This window comes from Durio zibethinus, chromosome 12 (assembly GCF_047325235.1).
Source record: "Durio zibethinus cultivar Kanyao isolate XHJ-2024 chromosome 12, ASM4732523v1, whole genome shotgun sequence".
In the NCBI taxonomy this organism is placed as follows: domain Eukaryota; kingdom Viridiplantae; phylum Streptophyta; class Magnoliopsida; order Malvales; family Malvaceae; genus Durio; species Durio zibethinus.
The window spans coordinates 25,256,912-25,280,506 of NC_143173.1; the positions used below are offsets into that span (position 1 = coordinate 25,256,912).

The 23,595-nt window shown below is 33.8% G+C and overlaps 5 protein-coding genes and 1 non-coding gene across 51 annotated transcripts; 4 read left to right on the plus strand and 2 right to left on the minus strand.

Annotated features, from left to right (window-relative positions):
• The first annotated feature begins 1,668 nt into the window (after positions 1-1,668).
• On the plus strand, positions 1,669-3,777 carry LOC111296564 (uncharacterized). The gene is made up of 3 exons (XM_022890935.2): positions 1,669-2,184; positions 2,282-2,568; positions 2,753-3,777. Exons 1-3 carry the CDS (start codon positions 2,007-2,009, stop codon positions 3,338-3,340), a joined length of 1,053 nt encoding a protein of 350 aa, XP_022746670.1. The 5' UTR covers positions 1,669-2,006; the 3' UTR covers positions 3,341-3,777.
• A 1,045-nt stretch (positions 3,778-4,822) lies between these two features.
• LOC111295898 (uncharacterized) lies at positions 4,823-12,828 on the plus strand. 46 transcript variants are annotated; one of them, XM_089741406.1, is made up of 13 exons: positions 4,823-4,941; positions 5,981-6,087; positions 6,465-7,634; positions 7,737-7,829; positions 8,029-8,754; positions 8,927-8,975; positions 9,608-9,662; positions 9,810-9,962; positions 10,196-10,948; positions 11,024-11,436; positions 11,840-11,938; positions 12,022-12,159; positions 12,551-12,828. In XM_089741406.1, the coding sequence occupies exons 8-13, from the start codon at positions 9,863-9,865 to the stop codon at positions 12,698-12,700; spliced, it is 1,653 nt and encodes a 550-aa protein (XP_089597532.1). In that variant the 5' UTR covers positions 4,823-4,941; positions 5,981-6,087; positions 6,465-7,634; positions 7,737-7,829; positions 8,029-8,754; positions 8,927-8,975; positions 9,608-9,662; positions 9,810-9,862; the 3' UTR covers positions 12,701-12,828. The 46 variants fall into 46 exon arrangements, with proteins under 46 accessions (XP_089597532.1, XP_089597540.1, XP_022745434.2 ...); XM_089741414.1 differs by lacking the exons at positions 8,927-8,975; positions 9,608-9,662 and having other exon boundaries at positions 8,029-8,147; positions 8,611-8,754; XM_022889699.2 differs by lacking the exons at positions 8,927-8,975; positions 9,608-9,662 and having other exon boundaries at positions 6,465-7,459; positions 7,541-7,634.
• Positions 12,829-13,596: 768 nt separating this feature from the next.
• LOC111295900 (polyubiquitin-like) lies at positions 13,597-14,836 on the plus strand. The gene has a single exon (XM_022889723.2). The coding sequence runs from the start codon at positions 13,755-13,757 to the stop codon at positions 14,670-14,672; it is 918 nt and encodes a 305-aa protein (XP_022745458.1). The 5' UTR covers positions 13,597-13,754; the 3' UTR covers positions 14,673-14,836.
• Positions 14,837-16,201: 1,365 nt separating this feature from the next.
• On the minus strand, positions 16,202-16,273 carry TRNAP-AGG (transfer RNA proline (anticodon AGG)). Its single transcript has one exon. It is a non-coding gene; the product is annotated as a tRNA-Pro (tRNA).
• Positions 16,274-16,322: 49 nt separating this feature from the next.
• LOC111296181 (DNA-binding protein S1FA-like) lies at positions 16,323-18,306 on the plus strand. The gene is made up of 2 exons (XM_022890308.2): positions 16,323-16,480; positions 17,892-18,306. The coding sequence occupies exons 1-2, from the start codon at positions 16,451-16,453 to the stop codon at positions 18,108-18,110; spliced, it is 249 nt and encodes an 82-aa protein (XP_022746043.2). The 5' UTR covers positions 16,323-16,450; the 3' UTR covers positions 18,111-18,306.
• A 369-nt stretch (positions 18,307-18,675) lies between these two features.
• On the minus strand, positions 18,676-20,650 carry LOC111296180 (cell number regulator 8-like). The gene is made up of 3 exons (XM_022890306.2): positions 20,150-20,650; positions 19,592-19,794; positions 18,676-19,198 (listed from the first exon to the last, which is right to left on the minus strand). The coding sequence occupies exons 1-3, from the start codon at positions 20,451-20,453 to the stop codon at positions 18,959-18,961; spliced, it is 747 nt and encodes a 248-aa protein (XP_022746041.1). The 5' UTR covers positions 20,454-20,650; the 3' UTR covers positions 18,676-18,958.
• Positions 20,651-23,595: the final 2,945 nt, after the last annotated feature.

Genomic DNA, 23,595 nt, shown 5'->3' on the forward strand with positions numbered 1-23,595 from the left:
TTTTGAAGTAGCTAGCTATTTGTGAAGATTTGTATTCAATCTATGAGATATTATCTATTTTGACTTGAAGATCTCATGATTTTATCCTATAAAAAATATTTCACAAGTTTGAGTTTAAATTTTTACATATATATCATAACAAAATTTTAAATTATATTGATATGAGATTGAGATGCCACAATATCAATCCCTTAATTAAATTAGGGCCATGGTCAAAATTGAATTATACAATACCGAAGAACTCTTTATGTAATTGAATAGGATGCTTGGATTCAAGTTGTTAAACCCAAAACTGTACTGGCTTTTCATTTGGTCAGAAGATTAAATGGTTTATATATGATTCCAAATAGATTTATTTTTTTTAATAAATGAATGTGATTTTATTCATCTAAAAGCAATACATAGAATTTTATTTAGAGATACAATCATAACTCAAATAGATTTAATTTTGATGTAATGATTACTTTTTTTATGAAATTATATGTATAAATAAAAATTATAAGTATAATGAAATAGCCATTGATATACATCAAGAATTTGTTAGGATTTTCAAGCATGACTGTATTCGATAACAAAATTAATGCTAAATAATTCACACATACAAGAGATAAGAGATGATAAATAACGTGGTTAGACCCTAATTATCTACATCAACACACGAGAGAGAAAATTTTACTATAAACATAGATAGAAATTGCAAAAATTACAACACACCCAATAAGCTGACAACAATCTTAATTTTTATGCTCTCTAGTGTTTAAATACATAACATCCTTTATTTCATGTAACCCGATTGTTTTTTTTAAATTCTTTCTTATATCCCTATAAACTTATTTCATGTCACAGGGAAATTACATGTCTCTCACACCTTGTAAGACTTATTTTTATTTGTTGACATTAATTTGTTCACTAAATAAAACTCGCTCACCAAATAATATCTTAATCTCACAAACATCTCAAAAAATTTTCATCAAACTTTGAATTAATATTTCCAACAAAATTAATATACATAAAAAATATAAGTCACTAAACAAATCAAAGTACGTATAATTGGTGGATACTGACAACTATTATCGAAACAAAATATGGCTTATAAAATGAGCCAACGATTTCTTTTTCTCCCGGAAAGAGACCAATTAAAATAGGTTGGCAGACAACTAATTAATCAGGACGGGCTCCAATGTTTTAGCTAAAAACTTAGATGAAATTTTTTTAGATGAAATTCATGAATTTTTTTTTATTAAAAATGATTAAATCAAAATTAAAATCAAAATTTAAATTTGATAAATTGAAAGATCTTGTTACATAGATAAAGTGTGCAAAATTTGAAAAAATTTTAATAAATTTTGATATATATTTTTAATAAAAATATTGACAAAAATTTTATTGTTAAATAAGTATCGATCAAATTTAAATTATAAATAATATTTTTATTTTTTTTTACATATTATTAATTTTTACATTAAATTCTATTAATTTATCATGAATTTAAATTTTTTATTAAATTATTTCTTTTAAAAAAAAATTTATAAATTTTACTTGAAAGACTTCGTATGAATTTTCTCCTGGTGAGAAGGCTCCAATGCTCTGGGAGCCTTTGGTTCCAAAGCCTATCTGCCCACCGAACAGCTGAAATCAGGACGTAGATCTGGCCTAGTTATAGAAATGATGACGTGAAGTACTTGAACTGTTTGGGCATACAATTAATCTCTCGAGCTTAATACATAACAAAACAGGTCCATTGAAGAATTTCTGTTCCAAACACTGGTCACAATATGGACAAACTGGTAGCTTTCCAATCGCTTTCATTGAAACTTTATAATAAAATATGAGCCAATTTCGATAGCGTTAAAAATGTCGACATCTGCATGAAGATATAGAAACCACCCTAGCTATATAATCTTTGCACAGTGAAACTATTTGGAATCGATAATATCGGCGAGTGTCATTAATTCCTAGGTGTCTATCATTGATCATCTCCAAGAACATTGTTGACTGCTTCTTCCATGGAGAAAACACCTAGCTCATCATCAGAGATTCAGCTTCCTCCTGGTTTTAGATTCCACCCTTTAGATGAAGAGCTCATAGTTCATTACTTGAAGAACAAGGTGACTTCGAGTCCTCTTCCAGCTCCCATTATTGCTGAGATAGATTTATACAAGTACAATCCATGGGAGCTTCCAAGTCTGTATTACATAGCACTTTCAATGTCCTTAATTTATATATATGTATATATGTATTTTCCATTTAACTCTATCTGGTTTTCTTGTTTGTGATATAGAGAAAGCTTTGTTTGGAGAAGATGAATGGTACTTTTTCTCTCCAAGAGAGAGGAAGTATCCCAATGGTGCGAGGCCTAATAGAGCAGCAGCTTCGGGGTATTGGAAGGCGACGGGGACAGATAAACCAATTCTAACTTCGCGTGGAACCAAGAGCATTGGAGTGAAGAAAGCTCTGGTATTCTATGAAGGACGTCCTCCTAAAGGAACCAAGACAGAGTGGATCATGCACGAGTATAGACTGCTTGAAACCATGGTTTGGACTCCCAAGCGAAAAGGTTCTATGAGGGTAAGAACGTTAAATTTTTTTATGAAGACGTGATATAAGAATTGTTGATTCCCGATAAGTTGAAATGTAAAAGAAAAAAACACAGAACCCTTTGATTTTCTGAAAGGTGATGCATGGTTTTTCGTTTCTGATGATAAACTTTAGGTTGATGGAAATTAATCATTTCTTTTCTAATGTGTTACAGTTAGACGATTGGGTGCTTTGTCGAGTGAGGCAAAAAAGCAGCATACAAATGAACAGCAGGGAAGACAGAAATATTAACAGTCATGAAACAGATAGCAATCTCCCAAACTTGAATAAGCTATGCCGGCCTTCAAACGCAAACCACAACGTCGAGATGGCCAAAAGCTATCTTTTCAATGACTGCCCCATGTTACCTTACACATATGCATCTCAAGACCTTCCTTGTTTTGGTACAACCTCAAGCATTAGCTTCCAAAGCAGTGACAAATCTTGTATTTCTGTCCAGGAGGTGAATTCTGATAAGAAGAATTTGCAGATTTCGTTTTCATCTCTTCAAAACCTGTTTAACCCTTTGAAAAGAAAGTCCATGGAAGGTGGTAACCAGGCCACAAGTTTTATCCCTCCAAGCAAGAAGTTCATCAGGGAGGATAGAGAGAAAGAGGAAGTAATATCAGTAAGCAATGATTGCAGTGACATGAACTTTTATGGAACAAACCACTCCGATGGCAACAATTTTAGTCCAGATGAATGGAATTCCATCATGCAGTATCAAGAGCTTAATCTCCTTGATTTCACAGAATCTGACTAGATTTCACAGTATGGGAAAGTAGAAATCTGGTGAGTTGTTCAGTGTGTTGAGGTCTTCTGATACACAAAATAGTTTCTAATTACGGCCTAGATAGATTTGGTGATTTATTTCATATTGAATTTGAAACCTCCATGGGTGTTTATTTTTGAAATATTTATATTGTATGAACGTACATAGTAATTATAATTACATTTGGTAAATCAATAAATGGTTTAGTAGCTACACTAGAGCGCAGATTTAAGCTGATCTGTTCATGTGTTCTTCTGAAGTAAATTTAGGGAGCCTTAGCGTTGTCGCTGTAATTTATATTAGCATAAAAATAATGTTTCAGTTCTTAGAAAGTGTAATCATTCAGGAAACGTTCTTCAACCAAATGCTGTAGATGATGTCTGTGGATAGAGCCACGAAATCATGTTTTCTACCTATGACACCCTGATCCTATGTTGGAATGTTCTTAAGATTTACGTTGAGATTTAAGCCTATATCTTGTAAGATATTTTTTATGAAATAAAATCGTGAAAATTTTAAATCATAACGAATAATATTTTGCAGATGGAGTACAAATCTCTGCACTACCAACTCGTTTCATTGGTACTTTGCCAAATGAACCCTTTTAGTATCGTAATCTCCAAAATTTTCACTTTGAAACTCCAAACGATTCATCTACATGTAATATTGCCCGAGCATTCAGTTAAAGCCCAAAAACTAAAATGCAACATTGGCCCACCGTTATGGGCCCCTAATGAAACCAGCAAGGATTGGACCACAGATCATGCCTTTAAGTTCAGAACTGGTAATGCCATACAAGGCTGATTAGCAATGAGAAAACATTCTGTAGCAACATCATTGCAACAAGGGATACTCTAGCGTACACAAATGAAAAAGCCGCAAAACCTATAGAGTGATAAATTTGGCTATTCGTATATTTACGTAACATAAAATATTAAAATTTATATATTTTTATTATATTTTATATAAAAATAATATGTTATAATTTATATTAATATAAAAATATAAAATATAATTTTTTAATTTTATTAAATATATATAATTATTATTAAAATTTTAAATTATATTATTTTTATGTATATTTTTCGTATTATATTTATATTTTATAATTATATTATATTTTACATTATTAAATTTGAGAAATAAAAATCCAAAGGGTGGAGTAAATATATAGACTACTTCACTTACATTGTTGCCAATCTTCTCTCGTAATAATTAAAAGACAAAATTGAACTTAAAATAAAATCAAAATTAAACACGAATGAGCGACTAATAAAGTAATAATCAATAACATTTTCCTTTTTAGTTTCTAGAAAAGTTTTTTACAGTTTGAATCGGTAACCTGTTACACTGAGCAAAACAAAACAGCCAAATTTCTTTTTTTTTTCCTTTTTTCTTTTCTTTTATAATTAATAATTTTGGTGCTAATTTTCTCCTTCTCTTATTTATACACAAAGCCAGACAAACGCACCCAATCGCTTTATTTCCTTGTCTCTCTTCCTTCTCCCAAACACAAATATTTTTTTAATCTTTTGTAAGTATAATTCTAATTATTTTCTCTCAGATTTTCATCCAGAAAAAAAAAAATCGAGGTACGTTTTCCTTTTCCTTTTTATATTTGTTGATTTTTTTGTTTTGTTAATTTTTTTGAACGGACTTTGATCATGAAAGTTTTGTTTAGCTGTGGTCTAATTATTTTTTATTTGATTAATTTGGCTGTTTTTATGTTTGATCTTGACTGGACATAATAATCTGTAATGATTTCAGCTTGTTTTCTTGTTTATAAGGTTTAGATTCTTTGCTAAAGTTCTGTATTAATTAGAGATGTTCAAAAGAATCGCTGTTAAAATTGGTTTCCGAGTTGTGATCATGGCCATGATCGTCATCTGCATTGGATATCTCGTTGTTGATCGCCCGATTTTGGGACTTGACTTAAAGGATGACCGGTTGTTTCAATCTTCACGTGGTTGTTGTAGCTTTAAAGAAATAGATTTTGTTGGTGTTATTATGTTTAAACTCTGTTTGTAGAAAGTAATTCAATGTCCCGTTTTGTAGACTTAAACTGAATTTGTCTCTGCATTTTGTTCAGAGAATCGTGATTGAATGGTTCTTAGAACTGATACAAGAGTTCATATTCATTTTTTTCAACGGGAATGCTTTGAAATATGAAGTTGTTACCCAGTATATCAATGGGTATTTTTTTCTGATGTCCTTAATCTGGATCATTGCAAAATTAGGCTTTGTGGTGTATTGTATGCTATATCTTGTGTTACTAATTGCACTCAAATTTCACCTGTTCCCTTGAATGATTTTAGTGATGAGCTTAACGTTTTATTATTATTTTTTTTGTCCATCACATTGATGTTTTCTGTGTTGGTTTGAAGATTTAATTTCTTAAGGAAATAGAAAATGGTTTACATGAACTGCTTCCTTCCTTGGGCTGCTGTAACATGAGAAATTGACTTTCATTCTTTGTTGTGGTTTAGATGCCAGTACATAGTTGAATTACTTGTAGTTTCTAGCATGTCCAATAGCTGTTTGTTGGACAAGATGCTATAATAGATAGGATTAGACCTAGTTTTCTGTTAATTGATTTAGCATCAACTAGGTTTAGATGTTTTCTTTATGCAGGTTAGGGACTCGGTATTTCATTCGTGCCCCACATCTTGAGTTTGCCCTTAAGCATAAACACTAATAAGTAAGCCGGTTTTGGAACAATAGCCCGTCTAAATCTGAAGGTATGAAGTTTTGTTATTCTACTCTCTCTCCTAGCAATTTGTTTTCAAAGTAGTTGTTTAGAAGTTATTCATTGATAATTCTTATAACTGTCAGCTTTTGAGTGAACTGTGTCAATATCTGTCCGGCAATTATTTTTTTATTCCCTTCACTTTCAATCATCCTCTTCCTCAACACGTCTTGCAGCACCTTCATCTTCAGTTATATTTCCTATCTTAATTCCTCAGGCTTTAATCAATGCACTTGCTTAACTGCAAATAATTTTTGATGTATGTTAACCATTCCTTTGAATGAACCATATATAGGATACTGGAGTTGGTAAATAGCTTGGTTGTGGCCTTTCCTGTTTCTATTTTCTGAATAGCAAATGGTGTTGCAGGAAAGCTTTGGTCGACCGGGCAACTGAAGGAAAGATTTCTGTGTCTTCTTATTAGGATCATGTGCACTCATTTTAGAGTGTTATAAGCCTGCCTTCATACGAAGAGCAAATAAATGGTATTAGAGCTACTACTCCAATTTGCAGAATTCTTAGATCGGGATTCAATTTGACATATGGGTTTCTGTGCTCCACTGACTGGAGATTGCATTGAAAATGTTAAAAAACACTAATGATTATAGTCATTCCATTATCATAAATCTATCATGTTTGACATTCTGTGTTGGCATGCTAGATGCTTGGTGTAGAGTGTCACAGGTGGTTTAGGGAGTGACAAGAAGATTAAGGAATTGAGAATTGTATCTTTTTTCATATCTTGTGGTATGCAGTTCTAAGTATATGTAATGACCTAAGAATCCCTAAGAACCCTGGGGGTATCTCCATTACAGTTCTGATAGTCACCCTATCTACAGTTTCTGCTGAAAGGCTGATTTACAGTGTAGGACATGATGATGGCTTTGCTGAATGTTGAGCTTTGTACTATCAGCCGGACAACCATTGAAAGGTGCTATTTCTGGAGACTTGTTTGGTGGTGCTAATTGATGTCATATGGCCTCTTAAGGTGAAAATTTGGATGCTTAGATGATGACCATAGCCAAGTAGTTGGGATTATCTTTTGCTGCTTATGGTGGATGTCATTAAACCTAAATGGTTTGAAAAAATTTAGTGTTGAAAACTTGAAATCTTGCTTGTGGAGACTAGATGCCTGTGTGGAGGACAATTATGCTAACAGTATTGGGGCTCCAGGGATTATATAAAGGCCTGATGGTGTCAGGTTCACATGTTTTATTGAGGTGGAGGGAAGTCTTTTGACAGGAGAGCTGAATGATTATAAAGTTCTGGTTAAACTAAATGTGCAGCTGATATGGTCGATCCACTTCTCCATGTCAAAGGGAAACCACTGGTGTTGGGTTTTGTGAGATTTTCCTAATTTGTTGGTTAGGCTTTGTTCTTACTGTTACCCACGTCTTCCTGATTAGTATTTTATTTACACTTTCTTGAAGTTTCTGTATTTCTAGGGTAATAGGTTCCTTTTGATTTGTATTACTAAAGCTTCATGGTGAACCATTCCGCGATTGTGAAATATGCTCATAAATTGATGGCAGATTTCTTGTAAGTAACTAAACTTGTGGCAAATTGAGGCTTGCAACTTTAAGTTATTTACACAATATATTTTTTTTTGTTAGTACTCACCTAATCCTCTGACAATGACAGTTTTCAGAAGTACATTGTGAGGCACAATAATGTTCCTAAGAGATACAATTATGTATCCACTTCATTTCTACAAACGTTACATGATAAAAGAAGGTACTGTAGGAATCAACCTAGACCTTTCATATTTAAGACAGATATGCTTTCAGTGGATGGGATCTTACATTAGTGATGGTGACTGTCACCTTCTATATAATTGTATCGTAGCCATTCCTATTTTCTTATTATTTCCTTATTTTTTATTTTTATGTAATTTATTGGTTTTAGATTATACTTTTAATTTCTTTTGGTATAGGTTATTCTTTCAATGATTGTTTTGAGGGTAAAAGTAACGGTAATCACAGCAGACTATGTGCTTACCCACAATTACAGATGACGGAAATTCATGCTCTGCATCATGTACTTGAGCAAATGGTCTAATTACTTAACTTTCCTCTTGTTTAAGGAACAATTTATACACCCACAGGGAATTTGACTATAGTTCCTTATGATGATGAATGATTTCAAAATTTTTGTTTCTCTCCAATTTCTCCTCTTCAATTTCTCTGAGGGTGCTTGCTTTTTCTGCATAACTGTTCCATTTTTATCAACTTTTTCCCTTAAAAGTTTACAGCATATTTTAAATTTGAAATCTTCATTTCTTTGGCGTGGGTTCTATCTCAATGCTTTTGTATTTTTCTAACTTATCTTCATCATAGATAGGTTTGGGTTCCCCTTTTACAGAGTGGAAGTTCAATATGATGGAGGTTACTTCCTACAAATTGATTTCTTTTCTTTACTGAACCAAAAAGAGGAAAGAAGGAAGTTTTATTTTAATCTTGGTTTGCTTACTAATTTCATGACTGGAGTGAAAGGCCTTATTCTTCTGCTGTTACAGTGGCTTTGTGAACTTTATAGCCATGCGTGGTTAAGTGATGACCGTTCATCCCTTACATCTTCTGTGAGTTATAATTCAATTCCAGGTGTATGTCCTGATGAGTAATCCTGCATCTAGTGCTTCCTCTACAAGTCCGAATCTAAGGTACTATTGCGTTGGGGTTATGGGTTACTATTGTCATCCAATGTAAAGTCTGTATTTAATTACGAATCTAGCGTTCTCTATCTTGCCTTCATTTTTTCCTTCTTTGTTTCTTGCCCCAGAATATGAAGGATGCTCTCTTCATTTTTTTTTTTTGGGGGGGTGTGGGGGGTAGGGGGTGCAGATAAATGCAAGAGGCAGGACTATGCCTAGCATGCCAGCTTGTAAGAAGACCATAGTTGTGCAACTGGGTATTTAGGGTTGTCAACTTCCTGTATTTGCAAAAGCCTATTGCAAAAAGCTCCCTGAGCGTTGAATGCGTTTGCTGCAGCGACCTTTTTTCCTATTCCTAAAAATCAACTCACATGTGGTTTTGCTGTTCTTTTATGCACAAGTTTGATTTACTGGGCCAAACCCGAAATTTTTCATAGTTGTTAAAATTCTAATTGAGATGCCTTTTTCTGGTTTCAATTTGTACATGTTCATGTATGTGTAGTGGGTGATCTATTGTGTGCTAGGATATATAGAGAGCTTACTTATATATAGTTATATTGTTATTTGATTTTCAAAAGATTGATATTTGTAAGGCAATATGTGTATGCTGGTTCTCTTTTCGATGGTGCTTGTAACCTCATATCTTTTTGGATTTTTGATAGCACAGCAAGACTGTTTTCTCTTTTAGAAGGATTTAGCAGTTCATGCCAGGGGTGCAAAATGAGGGTAGCTTAATATTCAATATCTCTGCGTAGTGGCAACTAATTTATAACACAACCAAAAGATGTAATTCTTGGAGTTGCATTTGTCTGTATTTTGCTGGAGATACATGAGATCCTAAACATGATTATATTTGTGCCAGAATTGTGGATTTCTTGTAGAACATTGTGGAAGGTCTTGATAAGAAATGAAATCCGGTAAAAACAGTTTATGTTGCTTGTAATAATGACATGGGGACCCTGAATGCATCCATTTTTTTAATTTTTTTATGTTGTTAGACATTAAATATTTTTAATAACTCCTCCATTCTCTTATAAATATTTGTTTTTTTTTTCTTTTTGCAGGTGGACTCTTCTTCCGGAATATAACTTATCTTTAGCTTTTAAGTGACTTGGTTATGGGGCATAGACATGTATTTGGCACATCTCAAATGTTTGAGAGTGAAAATGAGCAGGGCAGGAATCATATGCATACAGAGCAACCGTATGCAAATCTAGGTATTGTTATTTTAATGCCTTCACTTTTACATTTTATTTAGATGACAAATAGATAACGATTTATGGTATGAAAACATGTTTGCAAGGTGGTTTAAGGTTGAACTTTTCATATTCTCCTGCCCAGAAAGTTGGGCCTAGGTTTTGGGTTATGCCTGCTTTTTGCATTATATAGGATTCTCTGTCCAATAGCTCTTGTTCCAATGGCTATTAATGCTGCTTGTTTTGTTCTGCAGTGAGGGCAAGCACTACAGAACATGGTTCCTTCTTCTGTCCTGTAGAAAATATGTCTGTTGACACGGTGCATTTTTCTTCTCATTGGAATCCAGTGCCTAGGTCAAGTGGTTATGCTACCTCAAGCAACAATGTTGAAGCTCCACACTATCAACCTGACACTTCAGGCCCATCTCATGATCTTTTTCTGCATCCATCACCACCTGGAGCATTTGGTGTAGCCCCTGAGAACCACATGCATCATGCATCTTCTTCCAATTATGATATGCAGACTTTCCATGGGATTGAGGGTGGTTTTGTTGATGTCTCAATGGGTGGTGGAAGAGGACCTCATAAACGAAAAAGCCCTGGAGTCCCTTCAGTCTGTGAGAGGGGTGGTTCAAGCAGATATGTTGGTGCTGGATGTTCATCTGATCTTCCTCTATCTTCTGACATTTGGCAAGAGAAACCTAACATAGATCCTCAACAAATGCATTGGGATCATGTTGCCATGCCCCCCAGTTATAGAGGCAATGAACTCTCAATTAGGGGTGAGGATTCTATGAGGAGTGTGAGAAGCCGTCCAGCTCTTGATCTTGAATCCACCCTAGTTAGAACCCATTTATCAAGCAATCCTTCTCACATTTCCTACTCTACAAGCCAACCAGTTGGCCATTCTAGTTCAGTGGATCTCTCAGGCTGGAGCTCTAATGCTTTATCAAGGGAGTGGGGCCATTTGAGAATGTCTCCTAGTCATGGAAGGACTCAAGCTTCAGGTTAGTTTGTTGAACATTTGTGTGTCATGTTTTGAATCTCCCATTATTTCTGAGTCTGTTGCTGGTGAACTGCAGATTCAAGTGTTTTTAATCATGAGACAAATCACTCTCTTGGTAGTAGCAGTGCTACAAATGCTTCCGTAGAGGTTGGGGGACTTCAGCATGATTTTATTTCTGGTAGAAATCCTGTTCTTCCTCAGAGTTTCCATGGCAACTCAGCACAATCTGTAAGGGGTGTTCGTACAAACTATTCTCAGAGATCTAGCCCAACTTTCAGGGCTTCTTCCAGTCGTGTGCGCTTTGGACATGCGGCATCATCAGATGGGGGGATGCAGGTGGTTGCTGAAAGTTATTCCTCCAGACAGCATCAGCCATTGTCGGCTATAACATGGCGCAATAATGAGCGGAATGGGAGGTCAAGAATATCTAATGATAGATATCTATCTCTAGCTGATGATGCAGTTTTACATGATCGATTTTCATCCGAGGTATTTACCACTTATGAAGGAATTAATGTCTTGCATTAGCAATTGAGGTAGAAATACATGTTCCCTAGTAATAGTTTGAAAACCATTTCAACACAGCTTTCAGCATGTCACATTTCTTCTGAGAGTTGTAGTCTTTCATCTTCGTGTCGTTTTTTGACTTTATTGTTTCATTAGTACCCTTCTTTGTTGAATGATAGTGGCCTATTCTGTTGATGACCAGGCCATGATTACTTTTGTTTATTAGTTTTGATGATTCTAACGTAGCCAAATGCTTCTGATCAAGTGCTTTGCTAATGAGATACAGAAAAATTTCTATTCGTATGTCCAGTATATCAGCTTGTAACAAACTTTCCTGATTTAATGAGTCATTAGCTGAATGTTATAATTTGTTTTCACTCTGCAGGGTTTTATGATTGCGGACCGCTCAGCCTTTTATGGATCTAGAAATATGTTTGATCAGCATAGAGATATGAGGTTAGACATAGACAACTTGACTTACGAGGTATGTACATATTTACCTTCTTGATTATGGCATTATTTCATTCTTCTTAGTGTTTTGTTTTAAATGATGACTTGCTTGGGCAGGAACTGCTTGCACTTGGGGAAAGGATTGGGAATGTTAACACAGGCTTGTCTGAAGACTTGATATCTAAGTGCTTGACCAAAACAATTTACTGCTCTTCAGATCATTTCCAGGATGAAAGCTCTTGTGTAATTTGCCTGGTAAGAGTTCTATTCTGTTTGAAACATAAATATCTTGGATTATGTTTATGTGGCTTGGTTCAACATGGAATTATAGAGAACAGTCCGGCACATGTCAATTACAATCCACTACTAGCGGCCGACATGTTTTTGTTTTTTCGTGCAAAAGAGGCCGCAATCTAAGAATAGGAAAAGAAGTTGCAGGTTCTGAAATTCAAATCTTAAACTTGTTGGATGTCACCTTTTAAAGATAATTATATGAATCAATTGATCTAAATTTCGAATTCAGCCGAAATGCTTGCCACCTCTTTTCTATGATCCCACTTGTCCTAGCTGTAACATGTACATTACTTTGATCTTGTAAAACAGAAAAGTACTAGTTGAATTTCTCACAAATATTTTTAATTCACAGGAAGAGTACAAGGACATGGATAGAGTTGGGGCATTAAAGACTTGTGGTCATGATTACCATGTTCCCTGTATCAAGAAGTGGTTGTCAATGAAGAAAACTTGTCCGATCTGCAAAGCTCCGGCTCTCGCTGACGATATGACGGAGAAATAATGACTTTTTATTGTGGTTTATCATTTATCATTTATCATTCTTGTAAATATATTTAGATACTTGCTCAAACAAAATCAAACATTGTTTTTAAGAAATTTGTAAAAGAAGGGGAAATGTTGTTAGATTAATTTTCAATCCATTTATTGTTGGCTTCCATCTCAATTATTTGGAGCCTTAAAAGTTGCCAGTGTTAGATTAACATTCCATACATATTTTGGTTTACTCATTTTTCTCGTGAGTTTTTTATTTATCTATTTTTTTTTTATAAAAAAAAGAAAGTCATTCAAAAAGTATTAGAAAAAATGCATTTTTAAGATCATAGGTTGTTTCAATGCATTTTCATTCCCTTTTAATCCATCCTTTTAATGCACTAAACTTACATTCATGGTCTTTGAATTTAGTTGAATAATTTTTTGTATGATAAAAATTTAAAATTAATATGATTTAAAATTTTAATAAAAATTATATACGAATTTAATAAAAAAATATTTTTATTTAATATATAAATTATAATATAATAATTTTTATATTTATAAATAATTAAAATAAAACCGACAAAAATACACGAATTATTCATCCAATTGAGGCAAAAAAGTTATACCTTGCAGCTACATCCTAAACAGGAATAAACCTCTGTATTAGTACACGACATATAATTAGCTATTATAATAATAATAATAATAGTCTTTAATTTATAATTTCTTAAGTTGTTGGGCAATTTCGTAGAAAGTGGAACGAAGGATCGCCACAGAGAAAAGCAGAAAATTCCGGAACCAATTGGGGAGTTGCGTGAGTCAGCCGTCTAGTAACCATTGACCAATTAAAAAACCGACACGGACGAGTGGCTAAGGTTACGCCGACTCATCTGACCACAAACTTTCTCGTTGTTCCATACGTCTCCGCTTGGACCCAGTAGCCCCTCCTCTCCTATATAAACAAAGCGCCTCACCCTCCCTTCAATCCAATCAAAGCCAAATAATAATTCTCTGCTTCATCTCTAAGCAAAATCTTCTCAAATCATAGCCTCGGTTTTTTTTTTCCTAGTCTTCGGAAGATGCAGATCTTTGTGAAAACCCTGACAGGCAAGACCATAACTCTCGAGGTCGAGAGTTCAGACACCATTGACAATGTCAAGGCTAAAATTCAGGACAAGGAAGGGATCCCACCTGACCAGCAACGTCTCATCTTCGCTGGTAAACAGCTCGAAGATGGACGAACCCTTGCCGACTATAACATACAGAAAGAATCCACTCTCCACCTTGTCCTCCGTCTTCGTGGGGGTATGCAAATCTTCGTCAAAACCTTGACAGGCAAAACCGTCACCCTCGAAGTCGAGAGCTCCGACACGATCGACAACGTCAAGGCCAAGATCCAAGACAAAGAAGGCATCCCTCCCGACCAGCAACGTCTCATCTTTGCTGGGAAACAGCTTGAGGACGGTCGTACTTTGGCTGATTATAATATCCAAAAGGAGTCAACTCTTCACCTTGTCCTCAGGCTTCGTGGAGGTATGCAAATCTTTGTCAAAACCTTGACAGGAAAGACTATAACCCTGGAGGTCGAGAGTTCAGACACGATTGACAACGTTAAGGCAAAGATTCAAGACAAGGAAGGGATCCCACCAGACCAACAACGTCTGATCTTCGCTGGAAAGCAGCTTGAGGACGGGAGGACCTTGGCTGATTACAACATTCAAAAGGAATCGACCCTTCACCTTGTTTTGAGGCTTCGTGGAGGAATGCAGATATTTGTCAAGACCTTGACTGGAAAAACGATTACCTTGGAGGTTGAAAGTTCGGATACGATTGACAATGTCAAGGCAAAGATTCAGGACAAGGAAGGTATCCCCCCAGATCAGCAAAGGCTTATCTTTGCTGGAAAGCAATTGGAGGATGGGAGGACTTTAGCTGATTATAACATTCAGAAAGAGTCCACCCTTCACCTCGTTCTTCGTCTCCGTGGTGGGCAGTGATTATTCCAAGAGAAAGAAATTGTCTTTGTCTTAAGTTAAGAATGTCATAATAAGTGCTTATTTTTCGTGTTTTGATGTTGGATTTCTGGATCTTTATCTCCTCTGTCAGATGTTAATCTAAGTACCTCTGGAATAAAAGTTTGTGATCTATTATTATCTGCTTATGTCTTGCCTGTTCTTTCTGGAACAAATGTCCCTGGAATTTCCATTAGAACTCTTTGAATCATGAAAATGGCTAATAAGAAAACAATGTCATTAACAAAAAGAAGCTTGCTTCAAATTTTGGGTTGGCTTCTATGTTATCAATGTGGAAAGTCAATGGAAACTATTGGCATTTGGAAAAAACATTTGATGATGGAGTCTAATCTAAGAATTTGTATTATCATATTCTTGTTCTGTGATAAAATGATAACTCATAAGGGTTCGATGTTAATTTCACATTGGTATGATCTATCAAAATCAATCTTAATAGGTAAACTTTGGTTCAAACCCATTTAGGACATCAAATTTTTTTTTTAATTTCAGTTTATTGAAACTTATGTATGGTTTACCGTAAGAAAATTGAAATATCAATCTATAACCTTCGAAGAACCTACTAAATTTACTGGTGTAGACTTCCATCTTGGCTTTTTTGAAAACATATTGCTTTATAACCCAATTTCCAATGAGAAATTAGATTTTGTATGGTTACCATGGAGGCTGTCATTAATATTCTTTTCGTTTTCCCCTGTTGGGACGAGAACAGAGAGGAAATTAAAAATGTTTATTCGGTCATTTTAATTAATTTTAAATTAAATTATTTAAAATTAAATTAATTAAATTATGTTATTTTAATTTTGTTAATGCATTGAATATGTTAATTTCAAAAATTAAGTTATCAAATTAAATTAAGTCGGTTCGATTAATAATAAAAATATTTAAAATAAATTATATTTTAAACTCCTAATTTTTTTATATTTGAAACAAATTAAATAAAATAATTTAACAAAATATTCAAATATCAAATTATTAAATTAAAAAACTCTAACAATTTCTAAAATTAAATGATTTATTTAATGTATTTTTAGTTTTATATTTGAGTTTTATTATATTTCGATTAAAATTTTGATTAATTTAGTTCAAAAATAAAATTAATAAAAAATATAAAGTTATCTAAAATTATTTTTGTTAATTAATCAAAACTAATTTAATGACCAACTGCTAAATCAATTCTATCAATTAATTATGTTAAAACCGAATTTTCTTGAGAAAACTACAGCAAAAGAAAATAAAGGGTAGTGTTGTAAACATTTTAACGCAGTTTGATCCATGTGGGCTAAAATTAAGTCTATCAAGAACTTTCATGCCCAATCTAGCCCACTATAATTTTGGGCTAACCTGGAAGATTAGTCAAACGGTCAAGCCTATTAATGGCTAGATTCAGACCCAACAAGTGAGACAAAAAAGCTCAATCTGTAGCCCACGATTATTTCAGGCTAAAGTAGAACATCTAAAAATTCCCCAAGCGTTACGTCTCCCAAAAAGCTTAAGGGGCACTCCGAGAATTGAACTCGGGACCTCTCGCACCCTAAGCGAGAATCATACCACTAGACCAAGTGCCCTTATTAAGGGCAAAGGGACTTCATATAAATATAAAATAAAAAAATGGAAACAGTCCAGCAATAAATACAACCAGCTCCATTTCCTTTAAGCTGGTTTTGCTAATCCTTTCCAATTTCTGGAACTCTCTTCGGTCCAAATTCGTTCTGGTGAGGAGCTCAACCGTTGAGTACGCAGCCATGTCAGACGACTTCGATTTCGCCGATAAGGTCTCTCTCTCTCTCTTGATTGCTTGATTTTTTTTTTTAAATAAAAATTTATAATCTCTTCAAGTCTCAATTTGATTGGCTTTTAACCGAGATCCGTGATAAATCAATTGGAATTTAGCCTTGTTATTTAGAGATCTGGTTTTGTTTCCTTATCTTATTGATTGCTTTCGTGGCGATCTAGTGCTTTTTCAATTTTAATTTCCATTTTTTTTAATTTTGAGAATTTTGCATGCTGATCGTCTCATTTAATTTAGATTTTTCTTTTTTCTTTTCATGTTGATTGTTTTGTCAAATAAACTTTGAGATGTTATTACATTTTTATATTTCGTGCGAATTATCAAATAATTCTTTGTTTTTTCTTCCATTTGGCGAAAATCTTTTGTTATAAATACATTCTTTCTGCTGGATGGGACGCTTTTTTTTTTTCCAAATAATCAATTTGGACTTTTTTTAACCATATCCTTTTGAGTATTTTGAAAGACGGACTTGATAATTTATGTATTTATGTCGTGTAAAATATTAAAATTAGTACATTCGAGTCATGTTTTATACAAAATTGCGTGCCACAATTCAAGTAAACATAAAAATATGAAATGTGCTTTTTTGGGTTTTATTAAATTTTATTGCTAAAATTTTAAACCGTATTATCTTTGTGTTTTGTATTTGAATGTGATCGAGTCTTGTTTCAAATTTTCAGCTCTATTGAAAGAAAAAAAAAATGCAAGCTGAATTTTTAAGCGGACAACGTGAAAAATCTTCCCTCAGTTCTCTACTGCCAGCGTCTGTCAAAATAGAATGTGGATAACATTTTTTTTCTTGACGATTTCATTATGCCATTTCCATGCCATAACCAATATGCCTGGCCTGCTAACATGAGTGAGGTGTTTCGTGGGATCCCTGATGAAGAGGGGACTACTACCATCTCTAATACATTTATGGTGTGGAAGCAATGGATGAATTTATGGGGTCTTGATATAAACCTTGTTTGATCACTTAAAACTTATCATACAGAATGATAAATCATCTTTTGATGCAATATTTCCATGCATGTATTATAAAGTTGGTTTATGTTACAGTTGCTTTTACTTGAGCTAAGGGTCCAGTCATAAAACGCACTAGCATTCTCACCGGACTCCCAAATGGAACCTTAGTGAGCATCCTAAAGCGTATAAATTTAATCTAATAACCACTTTGAAAAATCAGTAACTTGTGTGTAGTAGGACTAAGTTTTTAAAATAAACATATGCTATTATGAATTGTCCTTTAATAACGAAAACAACTTTTGCTCTTTGCTCTCTCTGGCCTTGTGAAGTTAACATGTTGAAGACAAATATTGAGCAGTAAGTTGCGTTTTGTACATCATATGATGTGTACTTACCGGGTAAAAATTTTGTTTTCACTTATGCCATAGGGAAACAAGATTATTAATGAAACTGAAGCCAAAGGGTTCAACCCTGGATTGATAGTGCTGCTGTTTGTTGTTGGGCTGCTACTGGTATTCCTTGTAGGGAACTGTGTACTTTACTCTTATGCCCAGAAGACTCTTCCTCCTAGAAAAAAGAAGCCAGTATCCAAGAAGAAGATGAAGAGGGAGAGGCTCAAGCAAGGAGTCTCTGCACCAGGCGAGTAGGACTTTTGAGGCATTGTCTCCTCTGTTCTCCATGTTCAAACTGTATGTTCACAATTTTCTTCCTCTTTTGTGTCCGGAGAGTTGCCTCGATTGAATTTTAGCATCTTAATTAGAAGTTGACCCTGTATTTGGGTAGACTAGGAAGTGAAATACAGTTTTTTGTTCATCAGATGCAGTCCACAGTTTACTTATCTCATTTCTTTTTTGCTTTCCTATTATTCTGCATGGTTTAGTACTCATTTATTTGCTTCCACAACCCATCTCAAATATTTACAGGATCAGAAGCAACAGAAATAATGTCTACATAGGTCTAACACATTGTTTTAAACCACTTTATAAATGCCAATTTTGATGCATGCCATTAACATTTGTAAATGTCTATTTTTGAGGCATGCATAACAAATATGTCTGTCGTTTTCTCTTCATGATTCCATCCATAAATTATAAATTTCTCCGTATGGGATTATTAAATCAAACTAACTACTCAATTCTTTCGTAAAAAGAATGGGAAATAACAAAAAAACAAAATAATAACATGGTGCATAACTTTAAACAAGAAATCATATAGTTAAATGGATGTCGAAAGGAGACAATCCAACCAACTTCTTTTGATAAAACATAAGGTGTAACATGTAATACATTATACAAAAACAATAGGGGGAAACCATTGTAATCCTCAATGATTTGGTCCGACCAAGCCAAGCAATCGATCTCTGATGGTTGTTTAGGCGATATAGGTAGAACTTTTTAACATTATTTTAGCAACATGACATCACATTGATAAAACTAGGGACAAGCCAGCTACTAGAATTTCTTTCATTAGAAGGCAAGACATGGGCAGCATGCACTTAGGCCCCACGGCCCATGGTCTGCTCCTCAGGGGGGATCATGACCAAGACAGGCTGAGCATTGAACCCCGGATGAGGCAACCTTCGACGAAGCTCGCGGCCTTCCTGGCAAAGAGCACATGCATGACAGAAAAAATGTGTCGCAAAGTCACAGACTGTCTCACACCGTTCACGTTGCACGTCATCTTCCATGCAGCTGCCACAGCATCCACATGACCTATTAATTGCCTCACAGGTGCCCTGTTCATCCAAAGAAAACCACAAAACTAAATCTCGGAACATAGTTCATATTGTTCCTGGATTATACGCATAAAACTCCTAGTTGTCCCTCCACACGAAAAACACAAACAATGTGTATGAAAATCAGGTTACGACAGAACATTCGACTTCCCCACCACCAACACAACCTCAGGATGGTAGAAATTTCCAAAACCAAATCAAAAAAGGATAGATAGAGGGACATTGAGCTTATGTCCTGTACAGATACCGAACAGAATAATAAACTGAAACCACATATTAGAATTTCCGAAACACCAAATGCAAACCCATACTATGCTTAATGAGCCGCTTAAAATGATGTCAATAACCTGACAAAGGCAAAGTTAAGGAAGAAGAAAGATCAGATTTACTTGCCTCCAGATTAAACTTCCGCCGAATGGCAACCCGGCTAGGGAATGAAAACGATGGTGCCAAAGTATTCCAGCCGAAATAGGAATTTCCAATCAGGTAAAGAACAGCGTAAGGCACGCAGTGACTTGCAAAGGTACCGGGAGCAGATCCAAGCCTTTCAACATTGCTTCCATACAGCACACAAGGTGCCATGCTTCCAAGTAGACCTGGCCAAAATATAATAATTAAAAATCCGGAGCAAATAAAAGCATACAAAACATTGTATAAAGATACCATAAAAATTGTATAAACTGATAACCACTAACCAAAAATTAATTGTTCTAGGAATTAAAAACAATAAAGAAGATTACAGTCACAACCCATCTTTTTAACCGTTGCAAAACATACAAAAAACATGATTGATCTTATGATTTTCCTTTTCTTCCATTCTTTTTCCCTTTTAAATTCCATGTTCTCTACAATCAAGGCCAAATTTTTCACAAAAAAACAGAATCACAGCTTTGAGTTTATAAAGTATGTCAATCATTATGGAGCAGTGGCAAAAAGCATAGAGTTTCTTACAAACTTCAATGTCGCTGCTGCAAAACTCATCGTTACGACCAAGACAAGCAAGGAGGGAGGAATCCCACTGGGACCGACCCATGGGTTCTCCGACAACACCCCCCTGGTCCAACGGAAGCCCATCGGCGGTCCACCCAAACCCAGTCCCGGTACAAACTTCCGGCGAAGCTGCCACCTCGGGGGTCGTCTCCCTTGACGTTTTACCATCTAGTTTCTTCTTCTCATCTTCCTCAACAACTTGTTTGCTCAAAAGAGGGCTCGATTCCTCTCCGGCGTCGTTGTTGCTACCATCTTTGTTCGCCATTTTTTGTGGGATTTTTTCTTTCGATTTTATTTTGGGAGAGAGAGATCTAAAATTTAAAAAGCCGTCAGAAAATGTTAAAATTAGATTAGGATCTAAAAATTGAAATGGAAGACAAAAAAAAGAGATAAAAAAAGAGTTCGATATTTTTGATCTTTGCCTTTCGGGGTGTCAGAAACAAAGCGCGTTAAATTATTTATTTGCTGTCTTAATACGGAGTTTCGCTCTGTCCGTAAATAATTTGTCTTTATCATGTCTGGAGCCCAAATGCAGCCCAACGTACAAGGTTGCTTAACTTATTGTCGGCCACCTCAAAGTTGGTTGTCAATAATTGTCAAAACTATTTATTTTTAGTACCAAATGCTGTTTTTTTTCTGGTTATAAATACAAGTATTTGTTATGTTAACAGATTATCTTTAAAAATTTAAGATTTAATTCAATTTATGTGATAATTTTAAAAATTATATCTAATTTGAATTTAAATTTTAATATTTATAATTTTTTTAATTTTTAGATTGTTATTTAAAAAAATGAAAAAGCAAAACAAAGGGATACGAATATATCAATTATAAATAATCAGGCTTACTCAAATTCTTGACACGGTAAAGGATAATTAGATCGATTGGTAACGAAATTTTTTTTTTGTTGTTGTTTGAGTTCAAATCCATTAAGAGATTAAAAAAGATATTTACTATATTAGATATAAATAAATCTATTTAGATTAATTCAAAGAGAGATATATAAAGAAAGAATATATCTATCACGTTTTGAGATTAAAATATAACACGATCATATTATCTTGAAATAAATCTCAAAATAATACGAAGTCTTTTTTTTAATCATTATAGTTTGTTAAATAAAATCTATATCTTTAATTCAATTAATGATAATGATGGTTTGTGATGATTTTAAATATTGATTCATGATTTGTATATAAAAATATATCATGCATTCAACTTACGAGATATTATCCGTTTTAACTCGAAAATCTCACGATTTTATCATATAAAAAGTATCTTACAAATTTGAGATTAAATCTTTATATATATATATCATTTTTTATTCACACATCCTTTAGATATAAGATTGAGGGTGTTATAATCTCTAAACCTTTAATGTTTGATGTCTTTGTCAAGCTTAATCTATCCATAGAACCAATATTACATCATACCATCATTTAACACTTAATAACTTTTACGATCCCACCGTGTAACATTTAGTGTGATTTTCAAAGTTATTGATTGATGATCATTCTGATATCATTTATGAGATAAAATCATGAAACTCTCGGATCAAAATAAATAATATCTCACAAATTGAGTATGAATATTCGTAAAATTTAAAAACCCTTTACTGTTAAAAAAAAAAAAAAAACTCTAGACATATTAGGGAGGATGCTAGTTTTTAAAGCGTCCCAAATTTTTTTTTTTGTTTTGTAAGTCAATTTTGTTATGAATACTCTCAAAATTTTTTATTTTTTTGTTAAATGATTATTTAATTATATATATTAAAAATGATATATGTGATAATATTATCAATTTTGCAATTATCTCTTTTTTTTTTTAAATTTAAAAACTTGTAGTGAATAATTATAATAATATAACTATAATAATATAATACTATACTATTTTAAATTTATGTTTATAAATTTTTTTATACATTATAAGCTAATAGTCTCAAAAAAAAATCTTTGAATCCTTAACATTTCCACCTATAAAATGACACCACCCAAATTTACAAGTTAAGGCTGACGATACAATTTTAAAAGATAAACAAAGACAGAAAAACTGCCATTCAAAACTAACATTTCTCAAATTTCACATATGATCTTCATATCCAGAAGAGAAGAAACTGGTTAATTATAGCTATAAACTACTATAAAATTAAACAAAAAATCAACAATCAAATAGGGGTTCCAAAACTTTCTTAATTTACCCATGAATGTTCTTAGCCTGCAAAACAGAAACAAAAACAAATATTGAAAATGAAAGGAAAATGCTATCATCCAACAAATATTGAAAATGAAAAGCTGGTTCATGAGATACTTCAAAGAGAAAGAGGGGATGATTGTAAACTGGTTCCAGTTTGTTATCTCTTCAAGAATACATGCCCATATGATTTCCTTGAATGAGTGAATGGAAACCTTTGGGTCCAATGTCAAACAGCTATTCTAATTTTTGGCCATGGTTTGATCTCTGTATCATACATAACCTTGTACTTCAGCTGCTAACCCAGAAGAAAAGTTATCATTCTGTGCTATGAATACTGGCCAAGGTTTCAGCTCTACGTATACTTGAACAGGAAAACAACTGCTGGACTGACCTTAGGTACCAAACAAAATCTTAGGGCAAGATACTGCAATGTTGGATCATAATTTGATTCTGAACTCTGCATCTGTTGGTTGGAAAGGTGATTAAAATCTGATGTATCAGACACCAAAAAATCTGGCTGAGTCAGGAATTTGGGGCAATAATTTTCCCTGGCAGCATAATATTTGGCATAATCTTAATGTATATAAATCATGGTATGCACAAACTAAGGATGCCGATGTTTTTGTAAGGCTTCCATTGAAAATTTCAAGCATCTTCTATCACTATTCATTATCCAGAAGTAAATAATCATCCTGCACGAAGATCAATGGCTTGGAATTTTATGTTCCATCCATGGCAGTTTATGAAGAGACTTCCTTTCAGGTCTGGGCATTCAGGTATTGATAAAGTTCTATTACTAGTACTTTTACAAGGGAAGGTCTAGCTGTAAAACTGAGATGAAATACTCAACAAATAACAATCCAAGCTTAACTAAAGAGCCTTACTTTAATTAGAACTTATAATTTTATACTAAACATGAAAACAATATTAAAAAAAATACATACAATTTGACAAATCGGCGTTTGATATGTCGACATAATTTTGACATAATAATTTTATATTTTACATGTATTTGATAAAAACAAATACAATACAAATACATATATACATTTATTCAAATAATTGATTCTAAGCTTAGGCATTGAAGAAAGAATACAAATAACAGCAAATTTCTAGGCCCTTAAAAGCCATAGATGTCACAAATGAAAGAAATTGCAAAAGAGGGATCCAGGGTTTGCCTCTCCATTTTCCATTTTTTTGGTTTAGACAGTTTG

Coding starts and splice junctions, on each gene's coding strand:
- LOC111296180 (XM_022890306.2), bottom strand. CDS start 20,453: ATGGCGAACAAAGATGGTAGCAACAACGACGCCGGAGAGGAATCGAGC. Junction 19,795..20,149: donor CAGCAGCGACATTGAAGTTT/GTAAGAAACTCT, acceptor TATTTTGGCCAG/GTCTACTTGGAAGCATGGCA. Junction 19,199..19,591: donor GGCGGAAGTTTAATCTGGAG/GCAAGTAAATCT, acceptor TTGGATGAACAG/GGCACCTGTGAGGCAATTAA.
- LOC111295898 (XM_089741405.1), top strand. CDS start 9,863: ATGGGGCATAGACATGTATTTGGCACATCTCAAATGTTTGAGAGTGAA. Junction 10,949..11,023: donor TGGAAGGACTCAAGCTTCAG/GTTAGTTTGTTG, acceptor GGTGAACTGCAG/ATTCAAGTGTTTTTAATCAT. Junction 11,939..12,021: donor TAGACAACTTGACTTACGAG/GTATGTACATAT, acceptor TTGCTTGGGCAG/GAACTGCTTGCACTTGGGGA.
- LOC111296564 (XM_022890935.2), top strand. CDS start 2,007: ATGGAGAAAACACCTAGCTCATCATCAGAGATTCAGCTTCCTCCTGGT. Junction 2,185..2,281: donor CAATCCATGGGAGCTTCCAA/GTCTGTATTACA, acceptor TTTGTGATATAG/AGAAAGCTTTGTTTGGAGAA. Junction 2,569..2,752: donor AGCGAAAAGGTTCTATGAGG/GTAAGAACGTTA, acceptor AATGTGTTACAG/TTAGACGATTGGGTGCTTTG.
- LOC111295900 (XM_022889723.2), top strand. CDS start 13,755: ATGCAGATCTTTGTGAAAACCCTGACAGGCAAGACCATAACTCTCGAG.
- LOC111296181 (XM_022890308.2), top strand. CDS start 16,451: ATGTCAGACGACTTCGATTTCGCCGATAAG. Junction 16,481..17,891: donor ACTTCGATTTCGCCGATAAG/GTCTCTCTCTCT, acceptor CTTATGCCATAG/GGAAACAAGATTATTAATGA.